Here is a 20,112-nt window from a genome sequence, read left to right as displayed (position 1 = left end):
AAAGTTGTGGGATTCTGTGTTTGGGGTTCACAGATTTAAAAACGTATCCCCATTATACACACACAAAAGTTGAGCCCCAACTAAAAAGTTGTGGGATTCTGTGTTTGGGGTTCACAGATTTAAAAACGTATCCCCATTACATTTTATTTATTTATTTATTATTTTCAAGGGTATTATCTGCTTACTTGTGTTTTTTGTAATTCTTGCGAGTAAAATGAACCCAAGATTTCTTCTCCATTTAAATCATATAATTTGTTGGTCCAAGGCACTGTATCCATTACATCAATGATTTTAAATAATTCACGAGTCCAGTTTTGTGTATAACCTTTCTCAAAATGACTTTTCCATTTGTATATTCTTACAATATCACCAACTTTAAACTTGGGCTTTCTCAAATTAATCTCCTTTTCATATTCTAATTTTGTAAATGTTTCCGATGGTTTTGATTTTGTTGATGAATGAACTGTATTATTGTAATTATCTACAATATCCTGAATTAAACACACCCATTTTTGAGAACCGAGTTGTGTGAATTTTTTATATAGTCTCTCTTTCAAAGTACGATTAAAACGCTCAATAACAACTGCTTTTCCTTCATTAAAGGTGCTGTATAATTTAATACCCTCCCCCTTTAGAAATTTCATAAATATTTTGTTATAGAACTCTGTTCCCTCGTCAGTCCATAACTTCTTTGGTTTTCTATGACTTTTATTAAATATTTGTTGGAAGGCTAACATTAAAGTATCACCCTTTTTATTTTTTAAGGGAACAACCCAAGCAAATCTACTCCTCAAATCAATAACGGTTAAAAGCATACCTGTATCCCTTATCATTATTTAGTTCGATTAAATCAGCAGACCATATGTGGTCAGTGTCTTTGGAATAAACCTTCCTTCTTTTAAACTTGGTGATTATAGGTTTGTGTAATTCTTCAGCCAAAAGCTCCTCAGTCTTGATGACATCATTAGAGCCTAATAGTTTTTTGAGGAATAACCAAGACCAAGTTTCAATTTAGCATTTATCAAATTTCTCACAATAAACCTATCAACTTTCTCTCTCAAGGTTGGATTTTGTATCAAAGACAAATTATACAACATTTCTCTGTCGGCTTTATGTTTTTCAGTCAACGTAGTGGTTTTCCCATAAGCAATATCATGCTTCATACACACTTCGTCAACCCTATTTGTAGGTTTAGACCAAGGTTTAGGATTGTCAGCCTCATCTAATCTTTTATCCAAGTTTGTTCCTGGGCCACAGAAAGAATACCCTGGAAGGTGTAATTCCCCTGGAATTCCAGTTGTTGTAAATTTGCTACCTGACAAAAACTTTTGTATGTCTCCTCCACTTTTAGGAGAGATGAATTGACACTTTTTAGAGCCACACACTTGACATATTCCTTTTTGATAAACTCTATTATTTTTAGCTATAACATGAGATATTTTTAGATTTAGTTTTCTTTTTACATTTGAGACAATAACTCATATTTATTTATGAGAAAAAGTCCTACATAGTGCCAAAACCTTTTTGGTTTTCAACATATACATTTCTATCTTAATTTTTAAAACATAAAGAATCCTTAGGAATGCCTTCACTCTCTCCTCCATTTATTTACAAATAAAAACCAACGAAAGTCAATAGCATCATCAACCACATAATCTGTCTTCTTCATGTAAATCTCCTTGCTGAACTCATCTCAACCATTTTTTAAATCATTATCTTAGTAAGAGTCGTTAATTCTTTATTTTCCTCTTCAGTGCGTTGAGATTGATTTATTTGCTGTAATACAATCTTTTACGAATCTCACTGATTTCCATCTTTTTATATTTTTCCTCCCTCTCTTTGCTCCCTTTCCTCCCTCTCCTCCTTCTCTTTTCTCCCTCTCCTTTTTCTCCCTTTCCTCCTTCTCCTTTTTCTCCCTTTCCTCCTTCTCCTTTTTCTCCCTTTCCTCCTTCTCCTTTTTCTCCCTTTCCTCCTTCTCCTTTTTCTCCCTTTCCTCCTTCTCCTTTTTCTCCCTTTCCTCCTTCTCCTTTCCTCCTTCTCCTTCGCCCTTTCCTCCTTCTCCTTTTTCTCCCTTTCCTCCTTCTCCTTTTTCTCCCTTTCCTCCTTCTCCTTTTTCTCCCTTTCCTCCTTCTCCTTTTTCTCTTTCCTCCTTCTCTTCTTCAACTCCTTCCTCATCCCTTGCTACCCTTGAGTTTGAACCCCAAAGAATATTATACATATACTCATCTGGATTTTGAGATATTCTTGTATCTATAATTATTTTTCTCATAATAGGATACCAATAAGATTTGTTGACGATTTCTAAAAGAGTTTTATATTTCATAACTTTGAGAAGTTCATTTTTATTTAATACTTTAAACAAGTCTCTATTTGTGGGTTTAACAATATCAGTATAAGGCCAGTTTTTTATGACAAAATTCCCATGTATATGCTCCAAATCATAAGGTATGTAATACCGAGCACCCTTTTCTTGTAGGTATCCTTGAATACAAAAATTAGAATTCTCTTGTAGTCTTCTTCCTGCCATTTATGTATCAGAAATATATGTGAGATTAATATTATGACAGGTAATACCACCCCATCTTCCCACTACCAAATCGGTTTGTATTCCTCGGCTTTCTATCCTTATCTCATCACCTTCCTTCTTTGTCATGCTAACCATCGCTATACTATCATATATTTTTCTTTTCTTACAACCATGTATTTGTTGTTTATTAATTGTACTTCCACATAAATCCTTATCCTCACCAAGTGGATAATATTCTTCTTTACGAGACCGATTCAAATCATGTAGGTCTTCTATGTTTATTGAAAAAGACCAATTATACCCTAAATCAGGCATATCATACCCCCATTTATTAATTCGCATATTAACTATATGTCCTTCTTTATAAAATTCAATTGTAAGCAGGTAGTTAAATTCAATGAGGAAAGGTGTATGGTCAGTATAACCAGGTGTTGTGGTTGTAAATTTTACTTGTTTAACAAAACGTGCTGTTTTCTTTAAAAATATATATTGTGATAAATCACTAAATCTAATTAAGTCATTCGCATCTGTAGGGTTTGGATAATTGATTAATTTATAAGTATTCTTCATATTAATATTTTTACTTACACTATATTTTTGTCGTTCAGCCTGTGACTTTGTATAATAATTTGATAAATCAATATCCTGAGAGGATTTTCCAAAGATAGAACCATCTTTTCCAACATAAGTCATTTATATTAGATTAAAAATGATATCATAAAAATTTTCATTATTGTTGAGTTGAAATAATACATATAAACATAATTGACCACAACATTTAGAATTAATTTCTTGAACTTGAAATGTTTGATAAACACCATTCTGTAAGAATTGTATTACTTCAACAGGTGGTGGCATACCATAACTATCAAAATAATATTTATCCTGACTATTATGAATACAAACCCAATGAGAACCATTCTGTGTGTCTAAATTCATAATAATATTCTTTGTATTCTTATTTATATGTATTAATTCATCTCTCATACAAATAACCACATTATCAATTTTTAGTGTTTTACAATACTTAGCTAGTTCTATATTTGACGTTGTATTCTTTCCAAATTGTTTAAACCATTTATCCATTTATTTATGAGAAAGATACAATCCATTACCCCGTTTAGTTAGTTTAACACCCGCTTGAGCGATAGAGGAAAGCATATTCTCAACCAACAATCTAGCTTTATCAGGTAGACTTTCAAGTTTTTGAGCAAAATCTACAATTACACCACTTCCACTAATTTGTTTCTCCAACTCCTTGTTATGTCTTTCCAATTCTTTTTGAGCTTTTAGTTGTGCCTTCCTTTCGTTAGCAGTTTTTACCGCTGCTGAAATACCACCAGTCAATGCTCCCGCCGCACTTAAACCAGCAAATAAAGGAATTAGAAACGGGAGAAATCCTCCTCTTGACTCGTCTATTGAATATTTCTTTAACATAGGTTTCGTCATTTTAATTTTAAGTGAACCAGTATCATTTAGTGTTTTTACTTGTGTGTGTGTGAGTAAAACATCAATTCTTACAGCTCCTTTTCTTTGAATTGTATTAACATTAATAATACAAGGCTTTTGATTTTGAATACAAGATGTTAATTTATTAAGATTGATTGGATTAACATATACCCCTACCATTTATTTATGACAAAAAACCTATGTGATATTAATCATAACACCATTATCTGTATTAATCCGTAATTCTGTTTCTTCCAAAAGCAAACAATAAGCATTAACTTCTTCATTCTCTCCTCTTTCAATGTATAGAGAAGTATCCACTCTATTAGACTTTATAGTTTCCTTTTGAGAACTCAGGTCAATTGCGTAGATTGTATAAAGTTTTTGAAACGCAACCATATCCAAAATAGGATCATTATTACCGTTGCTTTCACACACCTTTTGGTAAGACTTGTAGGCTTCCGCATAATCATTTTTTTCCCAATCAATTTCCAATCTATCTCGCGGATAAAATGTGCCATCAAGAGAAACCCGAAGTTGTTTCACCTTAGCATTATCACTCAGCGCATTATTCTTATTAGTACCGTCCTCTCCATCTGGTTTTTTTAAAATGAGCCAGAGGTATCGTGGCTTTCCTTGAAGAACACCCAAATTCCAAGTGTAGGTAGTGTGTTCCAGTTTAACGTGTTGACATCTTCTTTTAAGGTATGATACATTTAGCTGTTTCTTTGAGTTCAGTCTTCTATTTAACATCTCTTCCGTTTTAAGATTAGGAGTATATTCACCGATATACCAACACAAATCATTAATAACAAATTTATTGTTGTCTCCAAAAGCATTTTCAACCCCAAAAAGCAACCTATTTACATTATCATTCCTTTGTAGTTGAAATCTAATTTTAAGACCATACAAAACTTTGTCATAATCACAAAATCCAAATATACCTTTCAGAGGTACTGCTACGGTAAAACTATTCTCTGGTTTTGTGTCATCATTATACATTGCCTTCCTTTGACTATAACCAGGGTCTGTGTTTGAACCCGTTGACATATCAGGAATTAAACCTTCAACAGCTCCCTTACCCATTCTATCACTAAACGAATATAGTGTAAATTTCATCATTTCAGATGTAGCAGAGACATAATCAACCGCTTCAACCACTTGTGTTCCAATATACAGGCGGACACTATCAAACATTTTCCAGAAGAAATCATTTACGAGTGTAGCATTAGTATTATTCGCAGCCTTAGTGAATTTAAATTTACACAGCAAGAAACTATCAGCTATATTCAAGTAAGTTTGTTGATTATTTATTTCAAAACTTTTTGTTCCATTTGAATTCCAGTCTGTTCCTGTTATAGCATTTACCTTGAAATAGTCTTCCTTTTTAGTGGAGTTTGAAATGATAATCGTATCATCCAAATCATAGATACTATCAATCGCTTCCATACTTGTATTTATATAGCATTAAAATTGTTGAAACCCTGACCCAAGTATTTTAATGATTTTTTGTCGTTCTTGTGAAGATAGTTGAGTTTTACCTTTTTTTATTTATTTGATTGCTTGTAATTTATGAGACTCCTTTTGAGCATCTTTTATACTCTTTATAGCACCCGCAACTGAACCCACGGCAGAAGCAGTTGAACCAATTAGGTCTTTATGTTTAAGGATGGTTGAACCAATACCCATTAGAGTATCAATTATCCCATCTCCTTTATTTCGAAATTGATGACCTACACCTCGTTGTCTCTTAGGTTTATAGTATCCTCTCCCAAGAAACATACCTTCACCCTTATAGTATGGTGAAAGGTGCATGCCCTCCCCTGTAATTATTTTATATTTTCCCAACTCGTGTTTTCTCACAATAACCATTATTTATTTATTGAAAAACTTCACGTAGGTGAATTCTGATGGATATAATTTCATCATTAAAGGATATCATACGATTATCTTGGTCGGTTATCCTAAAATTTACTCTGTATATGGTTTTTCCTGACACAGGTAAATAGACAAGATTTTTTGGTTCCATATTAAATTTATAACCAATCGGGGTTGAGTATGCACTGAATGAAAATATTGTATTTGTTCTTATTCCATCGTTATAAGCACCATCAATCAAATCACAATGAATTAATACTGAATTTATACCGGAGGATATTTGGATAACATTATCACTGTAAAACGTCCCGTTATTTTCAATCTTTTTTGAAGAGAAACCCAATAGCTCTCTAAACGAATTTTCAATCGTGAAATCAACTTTATAATTATTTTTAAGTTTAATAGTTGATTTTGAAGTGTGTTTTTGAATATCTATTACCATATTTTTTGGTTCATCACCTTTTTCTTTCACAAGGCGAGAGACTTCAGAAGATATTTGAGAAATCTCGTAAGCTCCGGGTGAAACGGTTATAGTTTTATATTCACTTCCTGGATTATAACTAAACTTGTTGTTTTTCTCTGTGATATTAAAAAGTGTATTATAAGTTTCCATCGACAATAAAGAAGCCTCATATGAGACAAGGGGGTCAAGTTGTAGTGGGTAAGGGAATGAAGCTGTGTAATCACTCGTTGTGAAATTAAAACTAAGAATTGTGCTTCTCATCTTATTTAACATCTAATAAAATATCTTTGTATTGACATTTATTAATTATTTTCATATTCATCAACTGATCTAAAATGGCGGATGCTTCATTAAAACAATTGTTGTTTCCAGCCTTCTTACTACCTAACAACAATAATAACCTATTAACTAATTGTGATGGGTCATTTGGAAGAAAGCTAACACCCGAACCAAGCTTACTTAAAGCATCAATAATATGTTTCTCCTTCTCATTCTCATTCTTCTTACTTTTACCAGCAACAGAAACTCTATAATCAAGTGCATTTAGTAAATCAATATATACCCTATCTTCCTCTCTTTCCATATCAAGTGGTTCCTCAAAATATTTTGAACCGCTGAATCCGGAGTTTGTTAGAAGAAACATTAATCTTGGAGTTAATTCAACATTTGGTTGAGCAGAACTTAAGAACACCAATTTATCATTAAATATCAATAACTTTTCTTTCACAAGATGGAACTGTGCTGGTTCTTCTGTTGGAATGAGACCTGCTCTGGTTTTTGAACACGCCGAATACTCATTGTTTTGAAGAGCTTCCACAACATAATTAGGGGGTTGATTTACCTCCTCAAGTTTCCGAAATAATCCCTTGTCATCATATTCTAATTCACCAAGTTCTTGTTCTGTCATTTGATGAAAATCTTTGATCATTTGAAGTTTTTTTGGAGTAAATTCTACCGTGGGGACTGTAGGTGAGTGTTGAGTTTTCAAAAGTGGTTTAAAGAATTTCTCTTGTTTTCTTTCAAAGACTTCTTCGCCAGTCAGTTTTTGTCTCCGTTTCTTCTTTATCCCTTCCTGTTGTTTAACAACTTTTGAAACTAATTGTTGATGTTCCTTAAACTTTCTTGCTCTTTCTTCGGCATTCATTTAGTATTGAAAAATGTCATTTAATGAATTGTAAAGGTCAATGGGAAAATTTTCCTTTTCTTCATCATTATAGTAAATGTGTTGAAATAAATCCTTTTCTTTAAATATTTCATCAAATTCTTTATTGGTATTAATACGAGTTGTTATTTCTTCTTCACTAATACTTGTATCTCTGCTTTTCATTCGTTTGCGTTGAGTCTCCTCATCGATATCAAAACCGAATGATAAAATCTTAACTCCATCACCACACAATTGTTTAATAATTTGTCTCATTCCTTCAGGATTAGTTTCTAAAATCCCAAGACCATTAGATTTTACTTTATTTAACTCACTCTTACAATGTGAATATTTTGTAGAACCAAGAGAGACCTCCTCAAATATTTGACCTTCGTTCCTCAATCGCATATGTTCCTCCATTGAAATGTAGTAATAATCTTTCCCTTCTACTTCTCCTGGTCGCTTTGCTCTGGTTGTAGTACTCACAAAACGAATCATAGGGTGTTTTTTAAAAAAACTTACAATCTTTTCATTTTTACTATTCAAGAGTTTAGATTTATGAAAGTTTTTTTCCTGAAGCAGATTTACCCACAAGATTAATAATAATAGTTATCATTTATATATGTAATTATGTTTAAAATCAAAATACATCCTTTAATATCTCATCTTGTTTCACAACAATATATTTATATTTTCCAATCGTGTGTTTCATATAATTTTCAAATTCTTTTTTACTACATAACGTAGAGCAATTATCTCTCCAAAAATTATTTACATCTATTGAATTTAACTTAAATAAAATAAAAGTATTGGCATTGTTTCTTATTGAGCGTCGAGGGAGTTGAAAATATGACTGACTAAGATAAATGCAATTACAAGAAGAATGTCTCCCTCTTGTATAGTAGCTGTCCATTACTGTTTGGTTTCTCTCATTAACACGATCATCAAAGATGACGAGGTTCTTTTTTGATTTATCTAAATCTTGAGGTGAAGGTATATCATCCGTATTATCACTGAGAATACAAGTTATGGGTTTTGATTTTGATTTCTGTGTATCACAAAATAATTGTAGTATATCTTCAATATTATAATCATTTAGTTTGTTTTGAAGTTTAAATAAACCGATAATGTCTTCATTTTTAAGACCTGCATTAAAACCCTGTGAGAGTAGTTGATACTCGGGTTGAAAACTTGACTTTGTAAAAATTATTAAATTATCATAATCTAAAAAATTAGGACCAAGGAGCATCTTTAAAAGTAAACAGGTTTTTCCACATCCGCTTGAACCAACTATTAAACATCTCAATGAATTTGGAATGTTTTTATGGTTATTAAATTTTATCTTATTTTCCCAAACGGGTAAAAAATCATTCATTTATATATTTGGAAAACAAGTCATCTAACTTTTTTTGAGCTATTTTAGAAACTCTATATTTTATCCTGAGTTCGGGTTTAATTTCAAAATAATTCATTATTTTATTTATATAGTATCTTGTATTAACATTTCCATTAAAATTATTTTGAATAATAAATATCATTAAACCCTTATACATTTCCTCAATACAAATAGTCTCTTCCCTTGAAAGAAATGGTGTATTATCATCACAATACTTAACATTCATCTCTCTTATTAATCTTGTAAAGTAATTCATTTTTGGTTCTAATTTAAAAGAGTTATATATTTTTTTCTATTTTTTATTATCATTAATTAAAATTAAATCACAGAAAATACATTGTTTATATGAACCCTCATTATTAAGCCCTATTCTATCACAAGCTGGACAATTCTCTAATTTATCATATGGAGAGTCTGGAAATTCTAAATATCCTTCAGAACTTATCATATTTATATGGTAAATTTTTACTTAAACTAAACGCAAGTTTATTCATTAATAAATACAATGTTTCAAAGCACAAAAGACAAATTTCAATCAATCTCTACTTCGGTGAAAGATATAGAAAAATATGTCAAAGATGTTAAATTGAACAAAGATAAATATGGGAATTTTTGGGTAAAGCCAGTTATGAAAAATAACATGAGCCCCTCTATTTCATTTAAAGGAAGAGCTCTAACTATACCTAGAAAGACATCCATAAAAGTTAATCTAACAAAAGTTTCTCCTCTACTCCTGGCAATTTATTCAAAGCTTGAAAAAGGGATCGATCGCGATACTTTGAAAAAGAATGATAAGACCATCAACAATACTCGTGGAGAAATTTGTATTTACTTTAATAATCCAAAGGGTGTAGATCTTAGTAAAATGAATGATGTTAATATTTCTGGTGAAATGTCATTTTGTTCTATGATAGTTAGAGATTATTTAAAGATAACTTTTGATATTAAAAATGTAGAGATTGAATCTGTTAATGAAAGAAAGTATATCGATATTGATGGGAATATTTTTCCTGCTAATTAAATATGAGTCATTACAGCAGTGAAGATTTTACTATTTTATTGAACTTGGACGATAGTGATGATAGTATTTCATTGAACTCGGACGATGGTGATGATAGTATTTCATTGAACTCAGATGATAGTTATGATGCTAATAGTTTGTGCTCAAATGATAGTTATGAGAGTAGCTTTAGTGATGACTGAGTATGATTCTGATTACTCATGTGATAGTTATGACTCAGATGATTCTGAGTGAAAAAGTGTTTTAGTTTAAGTATAGTTTCATATATAAAAAGCTGTAAAAAGGCACTTTCTTCTATAAGTGTTTTACTTTAAGCACAGTTTCATCTTTAAAAAAGCCTCTAAAAGGTGTTTTACTTTAAGTATAATTTTGCTATATAAATATGATCAAAGCAACGTATTGCGACGTTTGTGAACAAGAATATAAACGATACAAAAGACACCTTAAAACTAACATACACACATTTAATCTACTTCACCTACTATCTCCTATTCAGATGGAAACAAAACACTGTTCTGCCTGTAATAAAAATATCCTCAAGAAAGGCTTCGAAATCCATCTTAAAACAAATCAACATTTATCAAATTTTATCACAACTAAAAACTCTGATGGTGCATTCAAAGGACATTAAAATAAGAGTCTTTAACTTCAAACCTCCTGAACCAGAGTCTATAGTTGATGCTGTAGAAATAGTTAAACCTGCTGTTCAAACATCGATTAAAAAAACACTAAAATAAATGAAACCACTTAAATTTTATATGGGAGTAAAATTAGAAATGACAAAGGACGAAGGAGTTATAGATACACCATACATGACAACTGAGCCACACTTTATATCTTCATATCAAGATTTTAAAATATCAGGAGTCTATGATGAACTTATTAAACAAGAGCAAGATGTGGATAATTCAATCGTAGGAAGTGGATTCAATATAGGAAAAATTATTTACATAGACATTCATATTCTTAAATCAGATCCTCTAAAAGCTTCTTCTTACATTGATTTACCCAGTGTTATCAAAAATAGAAAAGCAGTTATCAATATCAAAAATAAAGACAATAAATGTTTTCTCTGGTCTATTCTAGCACACTTACATCCTCCACATTTTCATGATGAAAGAGTATCTCATTATAAAAAATATGAGAATACATTAAATACGAAAGATCTAAAGTTTCCGATGACTTTAAATGATATTCCTAAATTTGAAAAGTTGAATAATTTATCAGTTAATGTTTATGGTCAAACAGAAACAAACAACATTCAGGTTTTAAAGCTTTCTGACAATTGTAAACAAACTCATATTAATCTTCTATATTTTAATTCAGACGAAAATTCACATTATACATACATCAAAGATATTACAAAATTAATAAAACCACAAGTATGTAAAAGAACAAATAAAATATATATTTGTATGCGTTGTCTTAACTTCTTCCATACACAAGAAAGATTAGATAAACATTCAAATTATTGTGGTGAACATAAATCAACGGTAATCAACATGCCTAAAAAAGGCTCAAAGATCACATTCAAAGATGAAAAGAAAACAATAAAACATCCATTTGTTATATATGCTGATTTTGAAAGTATTTTAGAAAAAATTGATACTGCTTCTCCAGATCCAAAAGAATCATACACAAATAAATATCAAAAACATACTCCTTGTGGTTTTTGTTATTATATCAAATCATCCGTTTGTGATGAATATAACAAGTTAGAGGTGTATAGAGGCTCAAATACCCCAGAGGAGTTTGTGAAATGACTAGAAAAAGACTGTGTCCGATTAACCATGATAATGAGATGAACCAATAAACCAATGTCCTTAACAAGTAAAGAAAAAAGAGAATTTAGACAGCCAAAGGTTGCCTGTCATATTTGTGAGAAGAAAATTGGTAAAGGTCTAAAGGTTAGAGACCATTGTCATCTCACTGGTAAATATAGAGGTCCGGCTCATCAAAGTTGTAATATTAATTATCAACTCCCCTCTTTCATTCCTGTTTTTCTTCATAACAACGCTCATTATGATACACATCTATTTATCAAGGAACTCTCAAAGACTTCTGGAAGTATCTCAGCAATTCCAAACACGGATCAGAAATACATTTCATTCACAAAAACAATTCACACATCTCCTATTACTCATATCAGATTTCTTGATACATTTAAATTCATGGCAAGTCCATTGGCTAACTTGGTTCAAAATCTAAAAGAGTTTCCATGTCTTTCAGAGTATTTTTCAGAAAAAGATTTTCTAACACAAAAGGGAATTTACCCCGATGACTATATGGACTCATTTGAGAGATTCAATGAAACACAACTTCCTTCAAAAGAAAATTTCTATAACAAATTAAACAAGTCATATATCTGATAAAGATTATGTACACACACAAAATGTTTGGAAAAAATATAACATCAAGAATCTTGGCGAGCATCACGATTTGTATCTCAAAACTGATGTGCTTTTATTGGCCGATGTATTTGAAGCCTTCAGATCTGTTTGTCGCACTGGATATGGATTGGATCCTGCTCACTACTACACAGCACCTGGATTGGCCTGGAGTGCGATGTTGAAAATGACAAAACAAGCTTTGGATTTGATAACCGATGTTGATATGCTTTTGATGATTGAAAAGGCAAAAAGAGGTGGAATTTCACAAGTCTGCTTGAATAGATACGCAAGAGCAAATAACAAATATCTTCCAAATTATGATTCAACGAAAGAGAGTTCTTACTTGATGTACTATGACGCGAACAACCTGTATGGCTGGGCAATGTCTCAGGCTCTTCCTTATGGAAAACTTAGATGGGTAAAGGAAAAAGACTACAAAAAGGTTTTACAAGATGTATGTATCTCTACACAAAAAGAATTGGATAAAGAAAAAGTTGGTTATTATTTTGAAGTTGATTTGAAATATCCAGAGGAACTTCATAACCTACACAAAGATCTCCCATTTGCTTGTGAAAAGGAAAGTCCAAAGAAGGAGTGGTTAAGTGATTATGAACAATCATTTAATATAGGTGAATCAACAGAAAAATTACTTACTACATTATATAACAAGAAAAATTATGTTCTACACCAAAGAAATTTGCGACAATATTTATCAAAAGGTCTAAGAGTAGAGAAGATTCATAGGGTTCTAAAGTTCAATCAAAGTCATTGGTTAAAGGGGTACATTGATTTTAATACACAAAGAAGAACAGTCAAAAACAGATTTTGAGAAAGACTTTTATAAATTGATGAATAATGCGGTCTTTGGTAAGACCATGGAAAATGTGAGGAAAAGACAAAATATCAGACTAGCAACATCTTGGAAACAAGCATCAAAATTAATTAATAGACCGAGTTTTACTACAGCTGAGGTCTTTACTGAGAACTTTTGTGCGATCCATTTGATTAAAGAGAGTATTGAAATGGACAAACTTATTTATATTGGAACATCAATTCTTGATTTATCAAAGTCATTAATGTATGATTACTTTTATAATAACTTGAGGAATAAATATCAAAATGATGTTAATCTACTTTATATGGATACAGATCGTTTTATTTTACAAATTAATACTGATGATGTTTATTCAGACATGAAAAAGGACATTAATATCTATGACACTAGTAATTACAGTCCAGAGAGTGAGTTGTTCTCTTCTAAAAATAAAAAGGTGATTGGAAAGTTTAAGGATGAATGAGGAAATGTCATGAGTGAATTTGTGGGATTGAGGTCTGAGGCTTATGCTTATAAACACATTGTGAATAACGTTGAAAAAACTGATAAGAAGTTAAAAGGTGTAAAGAAAAATGTTATTAAAGAAACAATAAACTAAGGATTATTATAACTGTTTAACAACAAAGAAAGAAGAGTTTAGAAAGATTAATGGAATAAGAAGTTATAAACATAAATTATATTCAGGAGAGGTGCATAAGAAAGAATTGGGGGCTTTTGATGATAAGAGGTTTATTTTAGAAAATCAAATTGATAGTCTCCCTTATGGTTATATAAGTATATAAGTGATAAGTTAAAAAGGGGGGTTAGGGATTTTAACGGGCTACCGCCGCCTTTTTACTATTATATAAATGATAGAACCAAGTACCAACCAGACTAAAGAGTGGAGGTGTAATCAACCTTGGTATATAAATGGTAAACATAACGATTAATGGAATTTAATGAACTTTAATAACAATTAAAGATTAATGGAATAAGAAGTTATAAACATAAATTATATTCAGAAGAGGTGAATAAGAAAGCATTGGGGGCTTTTGATGATGAGGTTTATTTTAGAAAATGGAATTGATAGTCTCCCTTATGGTTATATAAGTATATAAGTGATAAGTTAAAAAGGGGGGTTAGGGATTTTAACGGGCTACCGCCGCCTTTCGAATATTATATCAATGATAGAACCAAGTACCAACCAGACTAAAGAGTGGAGGTGTAATCAACCTTGGTATATAAATGGTAAACATAACGAATGTGAAAAATATCAAATAGGTATAATTGAAAAGACAACTGGTAAAAAAATTTACAAAACAAATAAGAGAATTAATTTAAATACCGGTGAATTGGGTAAAAAAGATGAAAATATTTTTAGAGTGGACGGAAACCTGATGGTTGTCAGGAAAATATATACTTTAATTTAAAAATGGTATGTGGCACTGGAGGTGCTCAAACAAGAACATTGAGGGAGGTTTACCATTTTATCTTAGCTCAGTTAAAATATCTTAATAAAGAACCAAACTCAAACATATTTTTTGTTAATATATTAGATGGTGAAAAGAGTGGCAAGAGAATTAAATTATTTCCCACGCATAAACAAATATTTGTAGGATCAATGTTTGAGTGGTCTACTCGGGATCATTGATAGTAAGAGTACCATCAGACCAAGGGGGGAATCATTGTTTGAGTGTCAAAAGGCTAAAAGGTTCGTAAAGAGGTGAGAAGAAAATTAACATGCAAGTGAATGGGTCAATGTTTGAGTGGGTCAAAGATAATCTGCCAGATGATATGTAGAAGAAGGATTATAGGTCTATAAGGGAAAACAAATATTTGTAGTGTTTGAGTGGTCTAATGAACAACATTAAGGATAGGTACTATAGACAAAAGGTTCATAAAGATTAGGGTGGGAGAAATAGAGGTGTTAATGGGCAATGAGGTTAAGAGGAAAATTAACATGTAAGTCAATGGGAAAATGAGAGTGTCCCAGAAGCAACATATTAGTGCAGGCATTTTATGCAAAAAAAAGGGTCAACCTCACACTCATTGCAACAGAAGCAAACTCAACTGATTTTGTATCCTCAATATGTCCTGAATGAGGAAAAAAAAGTGTTAAGGAATTGCATGGGTGGAAAGTTTTGAAAAATGCATAAATATGATCCTACCCAAAAACCGATTTTTAGCCCTTTCTGCTGGATTTGACTATGCTGTATTTTTTTTCCTTGAAGCAAAAAAACATCTATATAATAATAGCGTCCGCTGATTGGACAGTCGAAGGCGACAGCAAGCCGTCCACTGAGTGGACAATCCTGAGCATGCATTTGTGCCGGTGTCATCGATCGCGGTGTACGCTATACTAACCTCATCAGGTGGGTTTTCCATCATTTCCTCCAGCTATAATAGTTAGCTAGCTATTTATTACATTATGTTACATTGTACATATTCTGCTAACTAGTTTAAACACGCCGCGCACGCCACAACTACAGTGCTCTTTTCTGAGTTATGAACCTTCTAACATCCTCTGCACATCCCTGACTAGGATCCAGTTCCAAACATGCACGTTTTCAACCGTGCGTGCATATTTTTTTTCCACTTTCAGGAAATGGAGGCATATGAACAGTGTGTCATTTGCAAGCAGTCTGTGGACAGAGGAGGGTCGTCGGTATCAACACTTGGAGAGAAGGGAAGTTCATCTATCAACCAGGCCAGTAAAAAAAGGGGAGACAATATTCATGCTGTACCTGGTGATAAGATACACAAAGACTGTCGCTGGACATACATTAATCCACAACAGATAGCCAAGGACACCAGGCAACAAGAGTCAGAAACAAGTACAAGCAGTGAGAGTCCTACACTAAGATCGACTACAGGGAGGTTCTCTTACAGTACTGATTGCCTGTTTTGTGGCACACCAGCTCAGTTTGGAAAAAAGAGAAAGAAGCCAAGTGAAGTCAGTGTTTTCCAAGTCAGGACAATTGAATTCAAGGACACGCTTTTGGCAACATGTCGTGCACGAGGTGATGACTGGTCAGAGACTGTGAAGGCACGGATTCTGCATGTGCATGACCTACATGCAGCAGATGCAGTCTACCACCAGACTTGCAGTGTGAATTTTCGCACATACAAGCAGATACCAGTAGCGTATCAGACAAACACAGAAGACTCCAAGAGGAGGAAGGCTGGTCGGCCTGTCGTTGATGAGAGGACAGCAGCATTCTTGGAGGTTGTGAAGTATATAGAAGAAAATGATGACGAGCAGATCACCATAAATGATCTAATTGACCTCATGCAGCAGAAGCTTGCACACAGTGAACATGAACCATACGGTTACACCCATATGAAGAGGAGTCGGCAAAAACACTTCGGTGAGAAGATAATATACACCGAGATCAATGGGAAACCAAACGTGGTTACCCTATCTGGCAGCATCCCTATCTGGCAGCATCAGGACACAATCTTTACACCAAATCTGCCAGGGTGTACCTTCAGCAGATGCACAACCTCAAGACTGAACACCCAGAAGTCCAACAACGTTTCGAGGAAGGGTTCCACGTGATTCGGCGAAGCGATCGCCTATGGGCAGGTCTCTCACCTGACCTGGTCATTGAGCAGGTTCTGATGAGAAGTTTAAAAACCAGTGGTGGGCTCACACGAGGGCGAGGGATGACGGAGCAACAGCGTCTGTTGTGGCTGCTATCGATGCCCGCCTGTGCAGAAGTAAACCAGGCAATGGAGGGACTCACGGGGGTCAACTACAACACTGGAGAGCAGAACAAAGACATGACCAAAGCAAGGCAATCCCGTGACTGGAAGGACACACTGACAGTTCTCAGTTATCTACAGGAGCACAATCCATTCAGCAATGACCCTAGTTTCCGGAATATTGCCACTGGGGAGAATGCCCTTTCCACCGTCAACGTTGATACAGCACAGTCCGTTGGCACTGCGATACTGAAGTCCATGGATGGACTAACACCTGCTGAGTTCACCTTCAAGAGGAAGGATCAAGCTGTCACTCTCGGCATGCAGTCTTCTGTAAGGATCGATGGAGATCAAATTCAAGTTGATCCACAGCTTCTCTTCCAGAGACTGGTCATAGTGGCACAGAACAGTGATGAACTCGAGTCAGCCCTCAAATATGAGCTATGTAGCTATCCCCCAGCCCTATTTGATTCCTCTCTACTGCTTCGAGAAGCAAAGAAGCCAGCCCTCGCCGACGCCATCTGGGGTCTTATCGGGCCTCATGTTCCAGCAGATAATGTAGTTGATGGCTGCCAGTATGTCTTGGATGGTGGAGCACTTCTTCAACGCATCCCATGGTCCCACTTATAAAGACATATGCCACCAGTATATGGAGTATGTAACGAAGAAGTATGGCAAGGCTGTAGTGGTGTTTGATGGGTATGAAAGTAACAACACAAAGGACATGACACACCACAGACGGTCAAAAGGGAAGATTGGTGCCACTGTGACATTTACAGCCGACATGATTGTCACAATGCAGAAGGAACAGTTCCTGGCCAACAGGCAGAACAAGCAGCAATTTCTTTCCATGTTAAGTGAAGAACTGCAGAAGGCAAACTGTGAGACATACCATGCCTCAGGAGATGCTGACCTGCTGATTGTGCAGAAAGCTGTGCAGTGTGCTACCACCAACAATACTGTGCCAATGGGGGATGATACAGACCTCTTAGTCCTTCTCTGCTACCATGCAAGCCTGGACTCCCATGACCTGTTCTTTTGTTCTGAGTCAAGGAAGACAACAAAGAAGCCTCGCATTTGGAACATCAAGGCTACAAAACAACTACTTGGCCCAGACATATGTAAGCACATCTTGTTCTTACATGCAGTTCTTGGATGTGACACTACATCTCGCCTCCACGGGATCGGGAAGGGAGCTTCCCTCAAGAAATTCAAAGAAAGCGACATATTCCGAGAGCAAGCCGAGGTGTTCTATGCACATTCAGCCTCTACAGATGATGTGGCAGAAGCAGGAGAGAAAGCGATGGTGATTCTCTACAATGGAACATCAACTGACACCCTGGACTCCCTCCGATATCATCGGTTCTGTGAGAAGGTGGCATCTAGCTCTACTTACGTTCAGCCACAGGTCTTACCACCAACATCAGGAGCAGCAAAGTTTCACAGCCTGCGTGTCTACTTGCAAGTACAAGAATGGAAGGGATCTACATCTGGTACATTTACATTTTACTGTGTGCCCTGATTGCTGCTATGTTTATTCTTGTATTTTAGTATATTAATTTCAGTTAATATATTACGTTCAATTACTGTGATGTTCTGTGTATCTTGTGTATTATTTTCACTACCTTCTGTATCATTGCTGCTGTGACAAAACCAAATTCCCTGTCTTATCTTACAGATGGACCTCGTCCTACAGAGTGGGGATGGCAGAAGTGTGTCGAGGGGTTTGTGCCAGTTCAGACAACCCTACCCCCTGCTCCTGAAAAGCTTCTGCGGGTCATCAAGTGCAACTGCCAGGCTGACTGCAGCACTCTGAGATGCACATGCAAAAAGAACAATATCGAGTGCACTCCGGCATGTGGAAACTGCAGGGGATCCAGCTGCACTAACTCAATACAGATGCCCTGTGACGACGATGATGACATTGTGTAGTGTTATATGTATTCTGTACACATATTTAATTGGTTAAATCGTTTGATCAACAGTTGATCAGTTATGTGATGATGTGATCACAATAAATTCTCATCACTGATACTCTGTATGTGTTTTTTTGCTTCAAGGAAAAAAATAGAGCACAGACAAATCTAGCAGAAAGGGCTAAAAATCGGTTTTTGGGTAGGATCATATTTATGCATTTTTCAAAACTTTCCACCCATGCAATTCCTTAACACTTTTTTTTCCTCATTCAGGACATATTGAGGATACACAAATCAGTTGTTTGCTTCTGTTGCAATTAGTGTGAGGTCAAGTCACATTATTACTGGACTATATATACACTACTGGCGAGCTATCGCCGGCACCACAAACTAATTTACGAATTCGTGCCATAACTCATGCTGGGAAGGAAAGAGCAAACCACCCAGCATGACCCTTGCCAATAAACTGCTTTGGCGGCACCGGGGCTGTATAATAAAGTATGGCACATCAGAATCAGAATTAGTCTCATGTTCCTACTTCTGGAAGTGATTGGCTACAGTTTTCCCCAGTTTCCATACTTCCTTTCTCCAGATCATCATACCCTCCCCCTCCTCCCCTCATCATAATCATCATCCCTCCTTATACTTAGAGAAGCCTGCAACTCAACACCACGCTTACACCAACTCACGATATCAAGAATGCCGACCTTGCGCAAATCATTCTAATTACAATGACATCTTGCAAATAACATTCAGAGGAGGCACGAACACTGAAAGGCATCAGATACATTTTTAAAACACTTGTGTTTCATGGACCTTCACTGAAGTTTCACAAATCAAATGCCACATTAGTGCACACAATCCCCACAACACGAATCCAAAAATAAATAAATAAATATATCAATCAATTAATTAAATAAAAGGCAGCCGCACACATTTGTAAGATGAGTAAACGAGATGCATGTCATCCTACACACTGTGTTTACAAGTGGCATCACAACACTTGGCCAAGGATTCCCTCCCCGCATTCTTCATCTTCAAGATAATCATTATATTAATGTTTGTTTAAATACAGAACTACAAGAAAGGTATTTTGGTAGGGAGGATTGGGGGTGGGGGGGGGGGCGGGAAAGGTTGGGGGGGGGGGGGGGAACACAAAGGGAGAGATATTGATTACAAGCAGAAAAACTTCCAACTGACAGTGTACATTTGGCTCCTTTTTGAAAATTCGCCTGTGTACTGTGTATGTATGTATGTGTGTATGTATGTATGTGTGTGTGTGTATGTATGTATGTATGTGTGTATGTACAGTCATGTGAAAAAGTAAATCCAGCCCGTGTAAAGTTTTGACTTTTTCAACATATTTCAACATACAGCTCTATTTGATCTTCATTTCAACAATATTGATAGAT

General features: G+C 34.5%; 1 protein-coding gene across 1 annotated transcript; it reads left to right on the top strand.

The window, feature by feature from the left end:
- The first annotated feature begins 17,433 nt into the window (after positions 1-17,433).
- Positions 17,434-18,716, top strand: LOC137440018 (uncharacterized). The gene is made up of 2 exons (XM_068136375.2): positions 17,434-18,277; positions 18,463-18,716. Exons 1-2 carry the CDS (start codon positions 17,434-17,436, stop codon positions 18,714-18,716), a joined length of 1,098 nt encoding a protein of 365 aa, XP_067992476.2.
- The last annotated feature ends 1,396 nt before the right edge of the window (positions 18,717-20,112 follow it).

The sequence above is a fragment of the Myxine glutinosa genome, unplaced genomic scaffold (assembly GCF_964187855.1).
Source record: "Myxine glutinosa unplaced genomic scaffold, kmMyxGlut1.1 SCAFFOLD_1342, whole genome shotgun sequence".
Classification (NCBI taxonomy): Eukaryota; Metazoa; Chordata; class Myxini; order Myxiniformes; family Myxinidae; genus Myxine; species Myxine glutinosa.
This window is presented reverse-complemented; position numbering and strand designations above follow the sequence as displayed.